At 49.0% G+C, this 19,302-nt stretch overlaps 1 protein-coding gene across 2 annotated transcripts in view; it reads left to right on the forward strand.

Annotated features, from left to right (window-relative positions):
- The window catches only part of CTNNAL1 (catenin alpha like 1), a 989,054-nt gene that overhangs the window by 938,869 nt on the left and 30,883 nt on the right, over positions 1-19,302 (forward strand). For both annotated transcript variants that reach the window (XM_069620628.1, XM_069620627.1), the window contains exons 15-16: positions 16,323-16,371; positions 17,769-17,825. In XM_069620628.1, the coding sequence (XP_069476729.1) occupies positions 16,323-16,371; positions 17,769-17,825 (106 nt within the window). The remainder of the gene's footprint in view (positions 1-16,322; positions 16,372-17,768; positions 17,826-19,302) is intronic.

Raw genomic sequence — 19,302 nt, forward strand, 5'->3', positions numbered from 1 at the left:
ATTACAGCTCTGCGGGCGGTTGCCGTCCCACCCGGCAGGTCAGACCTGCCGGGTAGAATGGCACCCACCCGCAGAGTTTTCATAGAAGCACCACCACCGTTATTAACGGTGCCGGTGCTTCCGTGGTCCCCATTCCCATAGAGTCCAATAGGACTCTATGGAAATTGGGACTTACCATTTGCCGGTGCCTGATTTCCCAGACCGCCGGGGTTGTAATTCCCTGGTGTTACCGGGAAGTTGGGCACCAGTAAATCATTACGGGACCGGCGGCAACCTGTTGGTAGCACCCGCACGGTTACCGGCAAACCCATAATGAGGCCTATTGTTTCTTCTTGTAGTCACTCTGTCTTCATGAAGAAATTATTTCTGTTATGGACCAAATCATAATCAAAATAATTTCTTTGTGAAAGCAGAGTGACTTCAAAAATAAACTATGGGCCTCATTATGATAGTTTATTTATATAGCGCCTATACACAATGTGTTTCAAAGCGCTTCAAGGGGGGGAGGGGACATAGGAAAATACAGTTACATTCCGAGAAGCCCTTGAAACAATACAGAATGTGAAAATAACTATCATAATAGGCCTGTCGACATTTCTGATAGTGCAAGTGCATAGAACAAGTAAGGCAAGAGGTAATGGATAGGAAGGAGAAACAAAGCAAGCAGTAACATTACTAAGTCTGACGACCATTTACGCAGTGCAGGTGGAACAAGAGGAGGGGAGGGAGGGGGGGGCCATGGGACGGAGATGGAAGGAGAACAAGGCACGCTACATAGCAAAAAAGTCGGTGACAAAATTTGATAAGTAGGGGAGGGAGAGTACAAGTGGGGGACGAGGGGGGACAGACAAGCTGCTATCAGGAGTCAAGGAACAGGTGATACCAGTAAGTGCTAGGAGGGGGAGTCAGAAGAGGAGGGAGAAAAGGAGGGGGGGGAGGAAGATGGTAGAGAGGATGGAAGTGAGGAGGGGGGAAGGTAAGGAGGCAGGAAGGGGGGTGGAACACAGCAAAAGGAGGGGGGGAGCAAGCAGGGTGAGGGCGCACAGATACTCAAGGAGGGGCAGGGGGGGGCACACACTCAGAGGGGGCAGGAGGGGGGAAAACAGACACTAAAGTGGGGGGCAAGGGGGCACACAGACACTCGCGTGAGACTCTCAAATAGGAGGGGAGGCATACTGGGGGGAGCGGAGGGTGGGGAGGGGGGGTCGCAGGCATACTGGGGGGAGCGGAGGGTGGGGAGGGGGGTCGCAGGCATACTGGGGGGAGCGGAGGGTGGGGGGGGGGTCGCAGGCATACTGGGGGGAGCGGAGGGTGGGGAGGGGGGTCGCAGGCATACTGGGGGGAGCGGAGGGTGGGGGGGGTCGCAGGCATACTGGGGGGAGCGGAGGGTGGGGAGGGGGGTCGCAGGCATACTGGGGGGAGCGGAGGGTGGGGAGGGGGGTCGCAGGCATACTGGGGGGAGCGGAGGGTGGGGAGGGGGGTCGCAGGCATACTGGGTGGAGCGGAGGGTGGGGGGGGTCGCAGGCATACTGGGGGGAGCGGATGGTGGGGGGGTCGCAGGCATATTGGGGGGAGCGGAGGGTGGGGAGGGGGGTCGCAGGCATACTGGGGGGAGCGGAGGGTGGGGGGGTCGCAGGCATATTGGGGGGAGCGGAGGGTGGGGAGGGGGGTCGCAGGCATACTGGGGGGAGCGGAGGGTGGGGGGGTCGCAGGCAAACTGACGGCATGGAGGGGGCTCACCTTACGAACCGGGCAACGAACAGGGTGACAAACAGGGCCTTACAAAGGTGGGCCTTGGGGAGGGGGGCCGGCGTCCACCTGCCGGCGTCGGATTGGCCCTTAACAGCAGGCCAGAGACCAATCACGCTGCAGCAGGGGCTGTGGTGGGTAGGCACAAAGGGAACAGAGATTCGTGCCGCCATCTTGGAAGGTGGTTAGAAGCATATGGCCCTGGTGAGGCAGTGCGCAATAACACAGTCAAAGTCCCATAAATCCGTAGTGCGCACTCACCGGCAATGTTGTAATATGCCTGTCGAAGTGGGAGAGCGCAGTTCTGCAATTAGCGGTAGTTTCGAGTGCATAATGGCGTCCTGCTCCAAGCACTGCATGCTAGTGTCCATTTCAGCAGCATGAGTCCCCCATGCCCAACGCAGCCTCGTCTGATGGTGGAGTCCCCAGGAGAGGGTGAAGGAGATGCAGAGAAGGGGGGAGAGGAATGGAGTCACAGGGTGACAAACAGGGCCTTACAAAGGTGGGCCTTGGGGAGGGGGGCCGGCGTCCACCTGCCGGCGTCGGATTGGCCCTTAACAAGTCCACGGCTGCATTGGCCCTTAATAAGTCCACGGCTGCCTCCAAACTCGGGTCCGGGTCCGTGGTCCCTGAATGGGGAAATACGGGGCCATTCCAACCTTGGAAGACCCGGTATTTCCCCATTCAGGGAACACATCCCCATTCCCATTTCAACCCCCATAGGGCTCAATGGAATGGGGAGGGAGCTAACAAAGGCCCCGTTAATAACGGGTCTGTTGTTAGCTCCCTGGTCCCCTTGCGGGACCCGCAAAGGATGTCTGGTCTGACCAGACATCCAGAGTGGGTCCCGCAAGGGATCCTCGTAATAGGGCGGAATGGGATTAAGGGCACCGGCACCTTTATCAGCGCCGTTAAACCCATTCCGCCTGCCTCGTAATAAGGCCCTATTTCTTTTTGAAATCATAGGGCTCCCCCGACCCCAGGACATGGAGGCCTCGAGCCTAGCATCTTCCATGCCATGGGGAGGGCGGAGGCCTCAGACTTCAAAAAGAAATGTTCTTTTTGTAGTCACTCTGCCTTCATAAAGACATTATTTCTGTTACAGAAATAATTTCTTCATGAATGAAGACTGAATTCAAAAAGAAAGATTTTTTTTTTTTGAAAAAAAAAATAAAAATTCGCCAGTGGGGCCCCATCCCAGGACATGTCCTGGTGGGGCCCCCCGCACCTCGGGGGCTGTGGGGGCCCCTGTTACGCCAGTGAGCCGAGGTGTGCTTATGTCTTCGCACCCGGACTCCACCAGGGGCATAGGCAAGCAGCAGACAAGCTCTCTCGCCCATTGCTTTGAGGAAAGGCACGGGGAGCACCAGCTGAAAAGCGACGCAAGCTCGCCCTCCCCTGCAGGCTCAAAGCAAAACCACCGCACCTCGAGTAAAGGACGCTACAAAGTAGTTTACGTGGTGGCATTTTGGTTGCATAGCAACCCGACTCCCACAGGCGGTCGCACCACATACGCAGATCCAAGCAGTAACATAGTAATTTAGGAGCAGAGCACTCGCAGTCCCCGCCCTGCATTGAAGTGAACAAGTAAGTGAGTGCAGCTCACCTTGGGACAAGTTGCAGCAAAACAAGGTGTGCGGTACCCATCATTTTAGTGGGCATTACAAGAGAAGCCTTGCTGAGGCACCACCATGCAACAGAGCAATGCCAGGCCTCCACCCGCATTTCTGGCAAATCCAGGTGCACCCTCGGCATCATGGGACCTCTGGATTGATGCTTTGAAAGTGTACGTAAGGACGGCTGGTGGCACTAAATATTCTGATGAATAGAAGGAAGCAGCACTTTTGAACTGTTTGGAAACTGAGGGCCTCAGAGTATTTGGACATCTGCCTGGTGAAGATGCGTGTATCCCCGGTGGTGGGGAAGTACAGACAGTAGTGAGCATGTATGAAACAGCATTGAAAAAGCTGGTAGGGCGTTTTTTGGTAAAAGGCCTAATGTGGTACTGGAAAGGTACCATTTCTTTTCGAGGGTGCAAGGGGTGGGCGAGTCAATTGACTCATATGTTACAGCACTATACACTCTTATTTCAACCTGCAAGTTCACTGGTATACTGCAGGAGAACATAAGGGACCAGGTGATGATGAAAACCAGTAATGCCAAAGTAAGGGAAAGACTTTGGATTGGCCGTAACAGAGAAAAGCGACAAGACTGGCCTAGGCAAACACGTACAGGCCAATGTACCAAGGAGGAGAAGTGGAGAAACAAGGGGGAGAGTTGACAGAGGAGAGAAGGACGCCATCAAGAACCATTGAGGACCGTCAGGTCCTGTGAACAGTCTTGCAGAAGATGTGAATGGCATGGCCATGCCACTGGTGCCAAAGAATGCCCCACCTGGAATGTAGAAAATGTAATGTGAGAGGACATTTTGCCAGAGTGTGCAGATTGAACGTTGAGGGAAAACAAACCATAAGAATGGTGATGGGGGTGTGAAGGAGCAGTGGGATACATGAGTGAAGGAGCATGCAAAGGTGTGCTATTGTGTGTGGGCGGGGCACCCAAAAAAGGGCCATGGGGTGTACTCACTAAAATGGTGTAGATATAGAAATGTTGGTGGATTCCGGATCACCATACACTATGATATCTCTAGAACTATACACAAGAAGTTATGCAATGTCATTGTCTACACTTGAGCTTCCTGACCTCAACCCCTATGTATATAGTCAGGTACCCATAAAGGTTCTAGGATACGAATGGGCACTAATAGAATTTAAGGGCTGTGCTACTAAAGGAAAGCTATATGTGGCACACAAGGGAGATGGTGTCCTAGGTTGGGATTAGCAAGCTGCCCCAGAAATTGAAATACGCCCAGGTAATATTCTTTCCTACAGTAATGTACTATGCGTGGAGGAAGGAGAGTGAATGCATATGGGAGGAGATGTGACCGCTGAATATTTGCAGGATACATTTTCAACTGTTTTTTCAGAGAAGTTGGGTATGTTGGATGGTTTTCCCCATAAAATAGTGTTGAAGAGAGGGGTGGTGCCCAAGGTCAATTAGGTCAGGAGTGTACCAATGCTAGCAAGAGAAGGATTGAAAAGGGAACCCATGGATGCAGGAATAATAGAGGAGATTGAATCCTCTGAGTCGTTGTCACCAGTAGTTTTGACATGCAAAGCGAATGGGGTCTCAGGATGTGTGTTGACTTAAGAGAGCTGAATGCCAATACATGGGTTGACAGCCATCCTTTGCACAACATCAACAAACTTTTAGCAACAGTAGGACAGGCAGCATGGTTTTCCACGTTTGATTTGTCTTCCACTTATCTGCAGATAAATTTGCATGAGTAGTCTCAACCCCTTACTTTCTTTGTCTCACCTTGTGGGCTGTACTGATTTTGCAGCATGCCATTTGGTTTGGCATCTGCCTCCACCGTTTTCCAACGGTTGATGCAGATGCTATTCAGGGAGGTACAAGGGGTAGGTTACTTCCAAGATGATCTTCTATTTTGGGGCATGGATCATAAAGAACATGACAGAAGAGTGATTCAGCTGATGTAAGTATTGCGGAAAAGTGGCCTGACTGTGCCTAAGTGCCAGGTTGGCGTTCCCAGCGTCACCTATTTGGGGCACACGTTAGATGCAAAAGGGATAAGGCTTAAAGAGGAATTGGTGAAGATAATGAGAGAGGCACCTTCTCCAGTAAATAAAGAGCAACTCCGCCTTTCCTGAGTATGACCGAATATTGCGTAAAGTTAATTCCATTTTACGCAGAAAAAATTGTGTGCATGCATGTTTTGTTAAAAAAGAACATCCGTTTTGAATGGTCGGTGCATTGCCAACGGGAGTTTGTCAAATTGAAGCAGGATGTGGACGGTGCACTGTCCCTGGGTTTGTTCAACCCTAGGAGAAATGTAAACAAGGGTACTGCTACATGTGGGGTTGGTTACACAAGGGTTATATTATTTGAGAACTTCTTGGACCAACCACTAGTTTGTCTAAGACTCTAAATGAATTTGTTATTTGTATGCCAGATAGACCAAAAATAGATTTGCGATTTTTTGCTCATATGTATTCTTGAGAAGTGAACACTAATATAAAAGATACATAATTTCAAACAATAGAACATCCTTTTGACAGTTTAATAAATTGTGATCATTAAATTCAACTTGGGTATAGAGGTTTCAGTTATAATTGAGAACACAAATCAAATTCAGACTTAAACAGACTGTATGTCAAATTAACAGATTATGACCACTGGCACATCTTGTGTGCAAAAATGTAAGTTGGAAAATGAGTCAAATACATAAATTTCACAAAACAATATCAGAGAATGTTAAAGTTAATGGAAGTATTGATCCTTTACATAAACGTGACTACAGTGAATAAAACATTAGTATGTTTTATTCACTGTAGTCACGTTTATGTAAAGGATCAATCAAAAAGGAACCGATTTATGTGCCAGTGAATGAAAGCAAAAATACTGATCCGCTATTCAATCCTTTGTGTAAATAAACTTTTTATCTTCGAGATAGAGGCTGCTACTCGAGGTGGAGTGTGCCATACCAATGAATGAAGGCAAAATATTTTTCCAATGTTCACTTCTTTGTGAAGGTAGGCTTTTGTTCCTCACTTTCCCTCAAGGTGGGAGCTGCCTCTCGAGGTGGGGGTCTTCCAACGCAATGGGGGGGAACAAAAATGAGAAGGAAGGTTTGATGATGATAGGTAGTCTGTCTCAAAACATTGACATGCAGCCTTGCGTAGAAACACCTTCAGTACCCTCATACATGTAGCGTTTCGGCGGTGATGTGCATAAAGGTCCTCATGTCCGCTTTATCAGGGCATTGGGTTGAAGACCCACGAAAAAGGGTGGAGGGTTCTTTCTTCCCTTTCCCCTCATACTGGGAGCACACCAAGCGTCAGAAATATCGTACACGTCTGTGTCACATGTTTTCTGAGGAAACTCATGGCTGTCCTGGTTGTATTGTTTGCACGAGGTCACCAGACCGTGGGTGTAAACTGGAAGGCAGTTGGTGAAGCGATGGCTGGACAACATTGTTTGCATTTAGAGTTGCCGGCTCTAGAAAGCCTAAAAGTCACTCCTGTAGTACATAGTCAGGCGGTGTCTGCCCGATTTCCCAAACGTGTTAATGCAGCCGGAGTCCGTTTGGTTCAATGCATGTTTGTGGTGACCACAAATGACCAATGATGCGGAACGAGCAGATCTGCGGTCACAAACAATATAGAGAAAGGGACGCAAAACAGTACTTAAAGTGGACGCTAGTGATGTTGGATTGGGTGCAGTTTTGGAACAGTGGCATGATGGCAAATTCCGTCCCATTGCGTTTGCATCTAGAGTGCTCAGGGATGCTGAGAGACGTTATGCATTAATTGAAAGGGAAACACTGGCAGCCACTTGGTTATCTAAGCACTTTAGGCAGTGGTCGAAGGTGGCGTGAGCGGTTGGGAGCGGTGCTACTATACTTTTTAAAATTAAGTTTTACTTTTCCTATACTTTTATTTTATGGAGCCATTTTGAAAACATTCTCTAATGGTTTCGTTTTAAAATAAGATTGTAGGAAGCAGTTGAAGCTTGCACTGAGGTGCATTTGTTTGGGGGTTTGTATTGTGCGTGGGAGGAGGCGTTGCGATGAAATTTGTGGGGAGCCAGGCAGGCCAGCAGTTAACATAGTTCCACTACTTCTTTTCATACACTTTGACCACTGACTTTAGGACATTTCTATGGGGTATTCCCTACGTGATCAGAACGGATCAGAAACCCCTCACGTATGTCTTAAAAACCAAGGGGATGGGGTCTGTCTCCCAGAGGATAGCCAGATGGATGGTGGACCTACAGGAATTAAATTTTATAGTAGAACATATTCCTGGGTCAAGGAATATAGTGACAGATTGTCTCATTTTCCGGGGGATTCTCATGAGGTAGAAGAATAGCGTGGTGTCAGCACCCATGTGACGTGTGTACTTCCTGCCATAGATAAATGGGAATGGGAGAAGGAGTGTGCAGAGGTTTCAGAGTTGGCATGGATTAAGGAAGGTTTGCGAGTCAGATGGAAGGACGTGAACAGCAAGCTAGGAGGAAAGGGGTATGTTCATATTTTGAACGAGTTGTCCGAAGAGCTGTGGTGAGAGGGGAAAAGGTTAGATCCTCCTTTCAGTTTAAGGTCTAAGCTTGTGGGTTTGGCGCAAAAAGGACATCTGGGTAGACCCCCAACTAAAAGGAGATTACAGGAGTCCTATTGGTGGCCAGGGATGGATGAGGACGTAGAGCAGGTTGTGAATAAGTGTGTGGTGTGTTCTGTAAGCGATAAGAGCAAGGCACTGCGCCCCCCCCAACCCCCAGCCGGATCATCTGGTAGAGGTTCACAAGGAGGTATGGTCGAAGTTGGCTCTGGACATTGTAGGCCTATGGATGCCCTTGGTGGAGATTTGTGGTTTGTAGTAGTTTTGGTGGATTACACGTCACAATGGGTGGAAGCCTCTGCATTGGATACAGTAACTGCCGATAAAATAGTAAATTTCCTAATCAAGGTATTTGACTGGGAAGGAGTTCCAGATGGAATTGTCACAGACAATGGGGCTCAATTTGTGTCCGTTTGTATGCAGGAAGGTTTGAGTAAGTTGGGCATAAGGCACCATAAGACCTCTTTGTACAACCCATCAACCAACGGGTTGGTGGAGAGGATGAATAGATTTTTCAAGGGTGTGAAGATTAGTTAGGACGGATGTCCTGTCAGAAGCCTTGGCTGCTTATAGGCTTACGCCATCATCTATCACCAGTCATACCCCATTTGGATTTATGAGGTGTAGGAAGTGAAGTTTGAAGTTGAGGATGGTTGCTCTTTGTGGCAGCGTTTGCTCAGAAGTGAATATGGCGGAGGTTTTGGAGAGTGTACATGCTCGTCAGGAGAAGGTGAGGTTACAGCAAGTGAACAGGAAGCCACTTTGAGTTTTGGGTAGTGATTGTGGCCGGGTGAGAAACCCAAGATTTGTACCGAAAGACGGCAGTGTGTACATGGCTGTCATGTATCGTAATTGTTGGTGTACCTCCCGATAGGTTCAAGACATTGGTTAAGAAAGGAATTTTCAGTCATTTCTAATGATGTCACCCTTGCGTGACCCCAAATCTCGTCACCATAGAGTGTGATTGGAGATTACAGATGTTTACAGCAGGTCTAAGTGCTCCGCCGCCATATTTCTGTCTATATTTATGTGTAAAGATCAGTAAAAACGGAAAACGGGGGAGTTTGAATCATAATCAAGGGAAGTTAATAGCTCAAGGGAAGCTTAACGCAGCCTTTGCGTTGCAGTTTACAGGAAGGATGGCCTGTTCGCCAGGTTCTTATTGCCATGAGCCCCCTGCGAGTAAAAAAACATGGATGGAGGTAGTTCACTTTGTGTTCCGCCAAAATCATTACAGACCCTAAATAAGGACTCCTCTTTCTTGGGTGTGGCAAAGGCAAAGCAAATATGGCTTTTTTTTTTAATGAAAGAAATTGTTCGCTCTGGTGTTTCTCACTCGGGTCAGCAATCCTGTTTTTTCTTTGCTGGGGTGCTTCATTGGGTGCCAGGGCCAACAATAACCATGCATGCGCTCAGCCCTCTGGCTCTCTGGCTCTCTGAAAACAGACTTTCGTCATTCATTGGCAGCCTTTATTGACTGTTTCGATTGGTTCAGCCCATCAGGAACGAGGATTCCATGCAAATTCTGAGCACTATTACCCGGTATTTGCTAAAAATCCACTTTCCTGCCCGGCTCTGGGTCTCTGTCGGTTCCCCCTTGCTCCCCACTGTGCGGATGTTGGGTCCCTCAATGGCACCCCTCCAGTCTGTCCCCCCACCCTGCTTAGCTTGTCCTCCAGATCGTAGCTTCACCCCCCCACTCTTCCTGCTTCCTTCTCCATGCGACAGCCTACCTGGCATGGTTGCACTCCACACCAAGCAGACATGGCATTCAACCGCATGGCCATGCAGAGGACTTCAGATGCCTTGCTCCGCTCCGGCAGGGCTTGTTCCCTTTTTTTATTTTGTATTTTTTCTTTTTTTTTTTTAAGGTCTTCTCTCCCTGCATGGATGCTAAACACCTTGGCAACCGGTGGGAGGTGGAATTCCGAGGCATTAGGTTCCCAAATCCCTCCTTAATGCCCTCGCTTCACTTAGGATGCTAAGTCTGACATCTGGGCACCAAATGCCTGGGAATTCCACGCCCCCCGCTCCTGGGTGCTAAAGCCTACCCTTTAATTTTTTTTTTAAAAAAGGGAATGAGCTCTCCAGGCTGGGCGTGACATTCAAACTCCTTGGTGCTGCAAAGGCGACATGGCGGCGCTGTTGGATGGCACATCTGCCTGCAGAGCAGCGACGGCTGGCAGAGCACTCTGGAGCCTTTCACTGGGCTGAACAAGCCAGGAAATGGAATTCCGATCAAATAGCGTGTCATGGTGCTCACAATTTGTTTGGAATCCTTGTTTCTGATTGGCCGAGCCAGGGGTGGATTGGGAGCCAAAAGAGGCCCTAAAAATAATGGTCAAAGTGGCCCCATATTAGTAATTTTCAGCAAGACCAACCCTATTCCTATGGGAATATTTGGAAATACCAAACAAAAGAGGCCCAGTCTGCTGGGGCCTACCGGGAAATCTATTGGCCATTCCACCCCTGGGCCGAAGAAGAGTTGCCTTCATTCAGATGTAAGGAGACCTAATTGCTCAGTGGGGCAAGGCGATGGCTGTGGGAGATGGGGGACCGGGTCTCTCTGGATTTAGGATGAATGTATTACTGATTTCTAGGGGAACAAGCTCTGAAAAGTGCTTCTCCGTTGTCTTGTTCCCCATCCACTACAATGGGAATAGAGGCTTCAATGTGGGCGTGTGTTCTACTCCCTGGTGATAATAGTGAACCTTTGCTAAACGCTCAGGGCCGTATTACAGAATTGTGCCCAGTGCAAGTGCAAGTTTGCCCGGTATTAGCACAAAGGCAAGAGTTGCCCTAGTGTAAAAACACATTTTCCCAAAGCACTTGTGCAATTCTTGCCTTAGTGCTAATTCTGGGCACAACTTCTCTACAGACGCTGACTTTAGCAGATATCTAAATAAGGTCCTAGTGATTGCATCGAATGCATACGTTTCGAATGCCAAAGTTTCGAAAAGAAATGCATCGAAAAAATGCTTTTTATTTTTTTAATGGGGGGGGTCCCCCCAATCCCTTAAAACCCATTATAGTTAAAAAAAAAAAAAAATTCGATGCATTTTTTTTCCAAAACTTTGCCATTCGAAACTATGTATTCGAAGCAATGCCTGGATACCATAAATAAAAGTGTCATCTCAACGAAAAACGCCCCAATACAATAGTCCAACAGCTAGCCAACTCCTCACATGCGTTGCTTTTCACTTTTATGCCAATACTCTTGGCTCAGTTCTGTACTATAAATATTGTGTGATACTGTCTACCAATGCTGTGTTCTCATGGTTTTTCTTTACACTGATATTCTGGACAGTGCAGGTTAAGTTGCAATATTAATTATTTTTTCTTTACCCTGATATGATGAGGATATATTACGCGGGATGACGGGCTGACCCTGCCATGCAGATGGTGCGGCCGTTACTGGAATGGTCAATATTGCCATTGGCAACCAAATAGTTCCCATGTGGGTGTTAAGGGCTCTTTCGAATAAAAAAACTAAAACAAATAGACCTTACAGAGAGGTTCCTAGAGCCAGTGCACTTATAAAGTCCCTTTTCATTGTTCATGACGACCTGTGAGATTTGCAGGTGCTGAGAGGGCAAAGACAGTCGGGTAATGGTGGGCGCCGGCAGAGCTGCACACAGGCTGCTCAGAATGCGGGCTTACGCAATTGAATACAGCGTGTTCCTAGCTTCTTGATTGTCTAGCACCCCCAGCCAGGGTGCCCACAAGACTGTTGGTTACGTTGCATTAACCATGCTTTTTTTTTCATTATCCTGATCTGAGCGACAGTGAAGGTTATGTTGTATTATCAGCGCGTACCCATACACGATCCACATCAATGACCAACAAGCGTGACAAGAGTATAACTGGGATTTTTGGCTACCACACAATATATACTTTGTACACACGGCCAAACTCTTCAACGTCTGCAAGGAGCTGGCCAATCCTGCAGCTGCCTCTTCCTCTGTCACGCCCACCCAGGACCTTTGCTCGGCCCTGGCTGCACACTTCACCACAAAAACCCAAGACATCCTTTCCACCCTCTCTTCCACACCACAGCATACACCAACACCTGAGCCTCACTTGGCCCCCCCTCCACTCACCCTCTCCTCTCTCTCACCAGTCACACCCGATGAGGTTACCAGACAAATCCGATCTATGAATGTTTCATCCAAACAGGTGGACCCCTGCCCCTCCAAAACCATTTAAGACAATATCGACTTCCTCGCCCCAGGTTTGGCTGATCTCTGCAATCTCTCCTTCTCCACTGGAGTTTTCCCAACTGCCCTGAAGCACTCCCTTGTGCACCCTCTGCCGACCCCTCCATTCCAGCAAACTACTGCCCTATCTCTATCACTCCTTTCCTGGGCAAACTCCTGGAGAAGCTAGCTATCTCTCAGCTGACCCTCCACACTGAATCTATTGGGTGCTTCCATGACCATCAGTCTGGCTTTAGAGCCTCCAGAGGCACCAAAACTGCTCTTCTGAACACCTGTGAAGACCTGCTCTCAAATCTTGACACTAATACCCCATCTATCCTCATTCTCCTTGACCTTCGACGCGTGTTAAGACGGATTTCTGAACTCTGTCCTGGTGGCGCAGAAGTTCAGAAGGCCAACCTAATTACTTGGAACAGGGTAACCTCTGGACGAGCCAGACCAATCAAGGTAGCGATCGCGGCGGTCAAGACTAGGTCTCAAGAGGGGTGAGGGTGACTGAAAGCCCGCAATGAGCACGCAAAGCAAGAGCGCTTACAAACTACTCCAAACAGTTGTTATATCAAAAATATATACACATTTATTTTAAGGCCTTTAAAACAATGACCGTAGCGAGAAAATCACAATATCACAATATTAAACCAACACATACCATATCAACACAATATATATACAAATACGACAGTCGCAAGCAGTAGAGGCACGAAATGTGTAGTCCACCTGAAAGGGAAGGAAAACAGGCAGTGCGATAACGCTTTAGACTCAGTTCGCCTTCAGAGGCACCTAACTAGATGGAAGTCCGAGCCCTGCGAAGAGTGGAGCCTTGTGCTCAAAGTACCTGCCACGCCGGTGCCAACGGGCAAAAGGGGAAGCTCTTCGGAGGAAGTCAGGCAGTTCGGGTTAGTGCCCAGCAGAAGGAGAACAGGTTCCGCAACTCAAGCGCAGCCTCCACAGCGAGCAGATGCAGAGCGCGAGTACGGACAAAAGGGTGCTGTTTTTACACAGCGGGGAAAAGCAATGGGCTACTGCAGGAGCGCGACCAGATCCTAGCTAAACTACTCACCGGTCCCCGAAGCAAGCAGACCCAGGCTTCTCCACGTTTATTTCAGCAGCTGGCAGGTTCAGAAGAGCAGGGAACGCCTCGTAGTCGTGTAGAGCAAAAAGACGTCCCAATCGACGAAACCAGCACAGTTTGTTGCCGCAGCAGGACAACGGAGCGGCCGTGTGTATCCGAGCCAAATGTACACTCCTCCCTTCAGACTTGGGAACGCCAAGTGTACGAAGCGTGGGAGAGTGACAAGGACTCGAAATACAACACAACCTGGCGGCGGTTACAGAGCAGGACGCCCTTGTAAGCTGGTCAGTCAACTGGATGGCCCAGAGACACTTCCGAAGGCTTACTTGGCAGGAGATGATGAAGTCGCCGGGAATAGCTGTTCCTGCTATTCCAAAGGTCGAAGCACCAGTACAGGCCTTCTGGTTCGATCAAAGGAGGAAAGGGTTTCACAGGACGACAGCAGTGCAAAGGAGGAGTCCTTCAGCGGGTCACCAGCGTTTCCTCGGTCCAGCCTCTTGGTTGCAGGATACTTGGCTCCTGTATTCCTTCGTTCGTGAGAACTCAGGAGATCGACATGGTAGTGGTGTTTCCAGCCCCCTCTTATCCACGGTTCCCTTCGCGCCAAAACGGAGGGGAGCCAATGGGAGATCTGCTCATCAACACACATACCATACGTGGACCAATCACGGACCACGGTGGTCCCAGGCATTCACACTACCCTAGACTCTCTTGCACCCAGGATGTGTATTGGGACCAGACATCCCAGCCCACACCCTGGAGGCACACAAACGACATGTAGAAGCCCGCGAAAGCAACCACGTTTCGCGGGAAAGTACATGCCCAAATAAGGAAGGCCCCGGGTCGCTCGACCTGGGGAAGGTGAAGGGAGCAAGACGGTCAGTGGACAAGACAAAGGAGCCTCGTGGTCTGGCCATTTTGGGAGCCAGGCCACCATTTTGGGTTCAGTGAGAAAAACGCGCTCAGAACGCCAAAAGGAGCTCAAAATACACAAAACGATCGCTGCCACCATTCGAGTCCCTGAATGACTTGCACCGATCAAATACCATCCTAAAAGAGTATCTAGGGCCTGTAGAAGGCTAGAGACCCAAGAGAGCTGTAACTTAGCTTACAGTGCCCTCTTGTGTCATGTTGCACTAAAGCCGCAACATGATAAAAGAAACTACGGGAAACAGCGTTCCCCGGTACTGACTGTCTTAAGGGCATGTCAGTTTCCCCGTAAGAAAAGGAGCGAAAGCCCAGAGGAGTGCGGCAGAAGGCTGCACTTCTCTGGCAAAGTCAAGAACAAGGTGAAAAACAACAGCAAAAAGTTTAGGGGTTGCCACATGGAAGGAAAATTACCTACAATTACGAAATCTTTCCTAACAACGCGGTTAACCACAACATCCGTGACACCCTGGGAATAAGGTCAGGCTCTGGCGTGGTTAACCTCCTTCCTCTCCGACGGCCCATCCCAGGTGGAACTCGGAGCCTTTTGCTCGACTAACACTCTCTCAACCTGTGGCGTCCCCCAGGGATCAGACTCTCCCTCTGGTTCTTCAATGTCCACCTGGCTGCCCTGGCATGGGTGATTGCCACCTTCACCTCCAACTACCAGTGCTATGCGGATGACGCATAACTATCTTTCAAGCTATCCTCAGCCGCCTCCTCCTCGCTCATATCTGACTGCCTGTCCGCTATTCAGTCATAGTGTGCTGCAGACAACCTCTTCCTCAACACCGCTAAGACTGAGCTCATTCGCATTGGAACCCCTGCTCCCGCTTCCACCTGGCCGGCCTCCCAGGGCCCTGCACCCGCACCCACCTGCGAAGCAAAAAACCTTGGGGTCATCTTTGATTCCACTCTCTCCTTCTCCTCTCACATTTCAGACATCTCTAAAAAGTCGTACTATCAGCTACTCCTCCTCAAGAGGTACTCTTCCTTTTCTCACTTTGCCCCAGAGGCTCACTGTCTCCAGTGCCCTGGTTCTCCCCAGGCTGGACTATTGCAACAGCCTCAACCTCCCTGCTTCTGCCCTGCGCCCCCTCAACTCATCCAGAACAGAACCGCAAGCCTTATTCTTGGCCTCAATCCCAGGGACCGCATCTCTCAGGCGCTGCAATCCCTCCACTGGCTCCCCGTGGCTGCAAGGATCAAATTCAAGACCCTCTGCATTATCCACAAGGCTTTCTGGGGCCTGGGACCCACCTACCTTCAACACCGCCTACCTAAATACTGTCCCTCACGAGCCCTCCGCTCATCTACCTCCAACCTTCTGCGAGTGAGCCGGTTCTCCAAGCAGAGATTTGGAGGGAGATCCTTATCCTCAGCAGGTGCCTCCCTCTGGAATAGCCTCCATGCCGCCCCACGTATTGAGCTGGATCGCCTGAAATTCTGGAAACTCCTCAAAACCCTCCCCTTCTCCTCTTTCTACTCTCTCCCTCTAGCCTGCTAACCTAGTTCTGTTCTTCCCTCTCTCCCTCTTATTACAGCATGCTGACTGGCCGCCTGGTGTACCTCAGAGTCTCACCAGTCCTGGCACCCCTGCCCAATTTCTCTCTCGCACTTGCCTCCGTGCCCTATACCCCACCCACACTCAATGCACTGAGAAATTAACCCAAGAGTGTGGCTCTCTCTGCACTTACTCCAGTCTCAACCGACCGGGTGCACTTGATCCTCCCCCTCCCTTTGACCCTCAAATCTTGCTCGATCCATACGCACACGCATGAAGATCGTCTGCCTGTTCTCCCTTGTCACCCCTAAGTGAACTGTTAAACTGCAGAATCGCAGGCAGGCCTATTTGCTGTATCCCATACTGTTAAATGCACTTTTTACGCACTTACTCTGTCTGTGCAGACTATCATAATCTCAGATTTTCAAGGGCCCTGAGCAACTGTTGTTTTTACACCCCATTTTCCCACCCTCCTTGAACGCTTTGAAATATTTGCCTGTGTATAGGCGCTATATAAATAAACAATACAATACACGTTTCCCTGTCATTGTTGTCAAGCCGCACCCAGCGTGCAAGACTCTGGGGATTGTAGGAAACAGTGCAGTATCAGTCCGAGGAGTTTAACCTGACGTTTCTTTTTGATCTGCTTGTAGAGGGGAAGGCCTGTTGAAGACCACCCAGGACTTATTTCAGCAAGCTGAGGTAATGTTGTAACAAGTGCACTTTTTTGACCAAATGTATCACTTCACCATTTTCTGTATGTAAATTATTCCCCCCAGCCAGATGCTTTATACGCCAGTCTTGAAACAATGTGTGATTTACCCAGGGTGTGGACTGCCACACATCATAGTAAGCATTGGATCCATGTTGGTTGTTCATACCCGTTATACCCAGAACCCCATTTCCACTGTAACCAGATATTCTGGTGATAAAGATTGGGAGCTCCCCATTCACTGTGTAATTTGGAGTAACAATGGTCAGTTCCCTCTCATAGTTCATATAAAGCCTCCTATTGCCGTGTCTTATGACACATCCATCTATCCCTCATTACACACAACGCCTTGCTTTATTAAGAAACCCGAATCCCTTTTAAGTCTGCCGCTGGGGATAGTCTTTATGAGGACGATTCACAGAGGAGCTACTTTGAGTAACTCTGAACTACTCGGGCAAGTGCTGTTTGATGAGCATGTGTAAGTCTGTCTCCTATTAATCCTCCTCCTCTTCTACTTGCAGCAACCCTGGAGGGAGCCATAGGAACTTAGTTGTGACTAGAACAGCATACATGCCAACCCTCCTGATTTAGACGGGAGACTCCCGATTTTTCAGGGAAAAATACTGCTATTTTTTACGTTCTCCCGTCTAAAATTGTACTTTCCCCAATGCATTCCTATGGGAAAATGGTTCTCTCCCGATTTCTCTGAAGAAATCTCCCTCCCAGGTGCCTCGGAATGTTGGCATGTATGGAACAGCCCTCTCTAGCAGGAAGTCCAGGGTAAATGAGAGTTACCCGTACTATCTTTGTGAATTGGACCCTGTGTTATGAGGGGTTTAAAATGGACGATGTATGTTTGTGATTGCTGTGCCTGCCTGAAAACATCAACGCTTTCTTGATCAGAAAATCCTCCTAGAGTCGGCAGCCTGTGCCTGCCTGCCTGCCTCGCTTTCTCTGCAGGCAGTCGTGCAGCTTCAGATTATGGGCAACCTCTGAAGGGGGGCGTCTACCCCACACGAGCTCGTTCCTCTACAGGCACTTTTAGGCACATGGTTTTTGTAGTCCAAGGGGCGGAGATACCCGCAAGAGTGTTGCAGGCTGTGCATGTTCTGTGAGAGGAGCTATAGAAATTGCTTTGAGCGTGAACTTGTTCCAGATTCACAAACCTTGCATAGGCTGCCATATGGTGGCCGCAGCTGCTACTTTCTGATCTGGCTTCAGAGTTCCTTGTTTTTTTACTGCCGTGCCCGCTTAAAGTTCTCCTGCACTTTTCATAGTGTTCGTCTTGCACCCACGCCTTCTATGGCACTGATACTAGTTAGTTGTAGTTAATCTTTAAACTCTGTGTTCTAATATTTGCAGATTCTGATCCATTTTCTCATTGTAGGTGTTTGCTGCAACCGGATTCAAATTTTCCTCACTTCTCCATGCATTTTCAAATCAGGTATGTTTTGGGGGTGCTGATTTTTAAAATGCTTTAATTTATTGAACACTTGTATGGCGCCTATAAATCAGAAAGTGTTTCCAAGCGGCACAAGACAAAAAATGGAGGGTGCGGGAGGGGGCAGGGAACAGAAGAGAAACAGCAGAACATGTACTACTAGGCCTCGGGACATTCGTATCGTGCAAGTGCAATAACGGGAAGTGCAGGAGAGTGGGGCCCAGGGGGCGGGCAAGTGCAGGGGAGGCCAAGTGCTAACGGAAGGGAGTCAAATAGTGCGAGGGGGTTGACCAACTCAATAGGCTAGTCAAGGAAGGGTGCCCCGGGGCAAGTGCTGGTGGGGTTGGGTGGGAGACTGGTCGAAAGGAGGAACCGGGCCCAGTAAGGCTCATGAGGGCGACCGGGAACCAGACAAGAGGTAGGTGGAATTAGTAGGGAAGGGGGAGAGAGGAGGAGGAGAAGAGGAAGGTCTTGAGAAGCTTTGGAATTTAAGGAGCTCCTGTTCAAGACGGAGAGGGACAGGAAGGCCATTCCAGAGGGAGGCTCCTGCTGAGGAAAGAGAACCACCCCCCACTCTCTGCTTAGAGAGGCGTCTGGCTTGCAGAGAGTTAGAGCTAGAAGACAGAAGAATTCTAGCAGGGAGGTATTTAGGGAGCGAGAGTAGGATTTAGTGTGGTAAAACAAGGCAAGATAGGGTGGGCACCACGTATGCACAGAAAGTTCATTCAAATAGTAAACAATGGTACTTTTTAACTAAATGGCAACCTTCAGAAACCCGATGTACACTACATCAGTAAACAAAACCTGAAGCAAGAATAGTGTCTGGTGAAAAGAGATGTAGTGCATATATTAATTATATACTCAGTTTTGATGATGCCATGTGTCTTGTTTTATTCGTATTCATTTTGCATATTGGTTGTGCAGAAGCCTCTACCGCCAATGTATTTCGGACCTTGGTCCTTCTTCAGGGCGGGTCCTGAAGTCTTGGAAAATCAAATAAATGTGCGTTTTGTAGAGGTCGTGTCTCTCCTCCTTCCCCACAAGTCAGATGCGAAATGTTGTGTTGAAGGGAATTGCAGTTTTGTGACGACTCAAGATGCTAATAGCAAAAAGCATGCAGCGCTTCAAAGATCCATCACCCATCAATGTTGATGAAGCCGTGACCTCTTTGTGTAGTTCTTATTCTAAAAGGGAGTGGTGGCTCCAGAGCAGGCTACCGCGTCTGTGTTGATTGATAACTTTAGTGTGGTCCCAGGCCCCAGAAAACCTTGTCGATGACACAGAGGGTTTTGAATTTGATCCTTGCAGTCACCGGGAGCAAGTGCAGAGATACCAGGGCTGGAGAGATGCAGTCCCTGGGCTTGATGCCAAGCATATGTCTTGCAGTCATATTCTGGATTAGTTGAAGAGGGCTGAAAGAGGTAGATTAAGGAAGAGGCTGTTGCAGTAATCAAGCCTGGAGAGAACCAGAGCTCTGGAG

This window comes from Ambystoma mexicanum, chromosome 5q (assembly GCF_040938575.1).
Source record: "Ambystoma mexicanum isolate Mex_15411 chromosome 5q, UKY_AmexF1_1, whole genome shotgun sequence".
NCBI classification, from domain to species: domain Eukaryota; kingdom Metazoa; phylum Chordata; class Amphibia; order Caudata; family Ambystomatidae; genus Ambystoma; species Ambystoma mexicanum.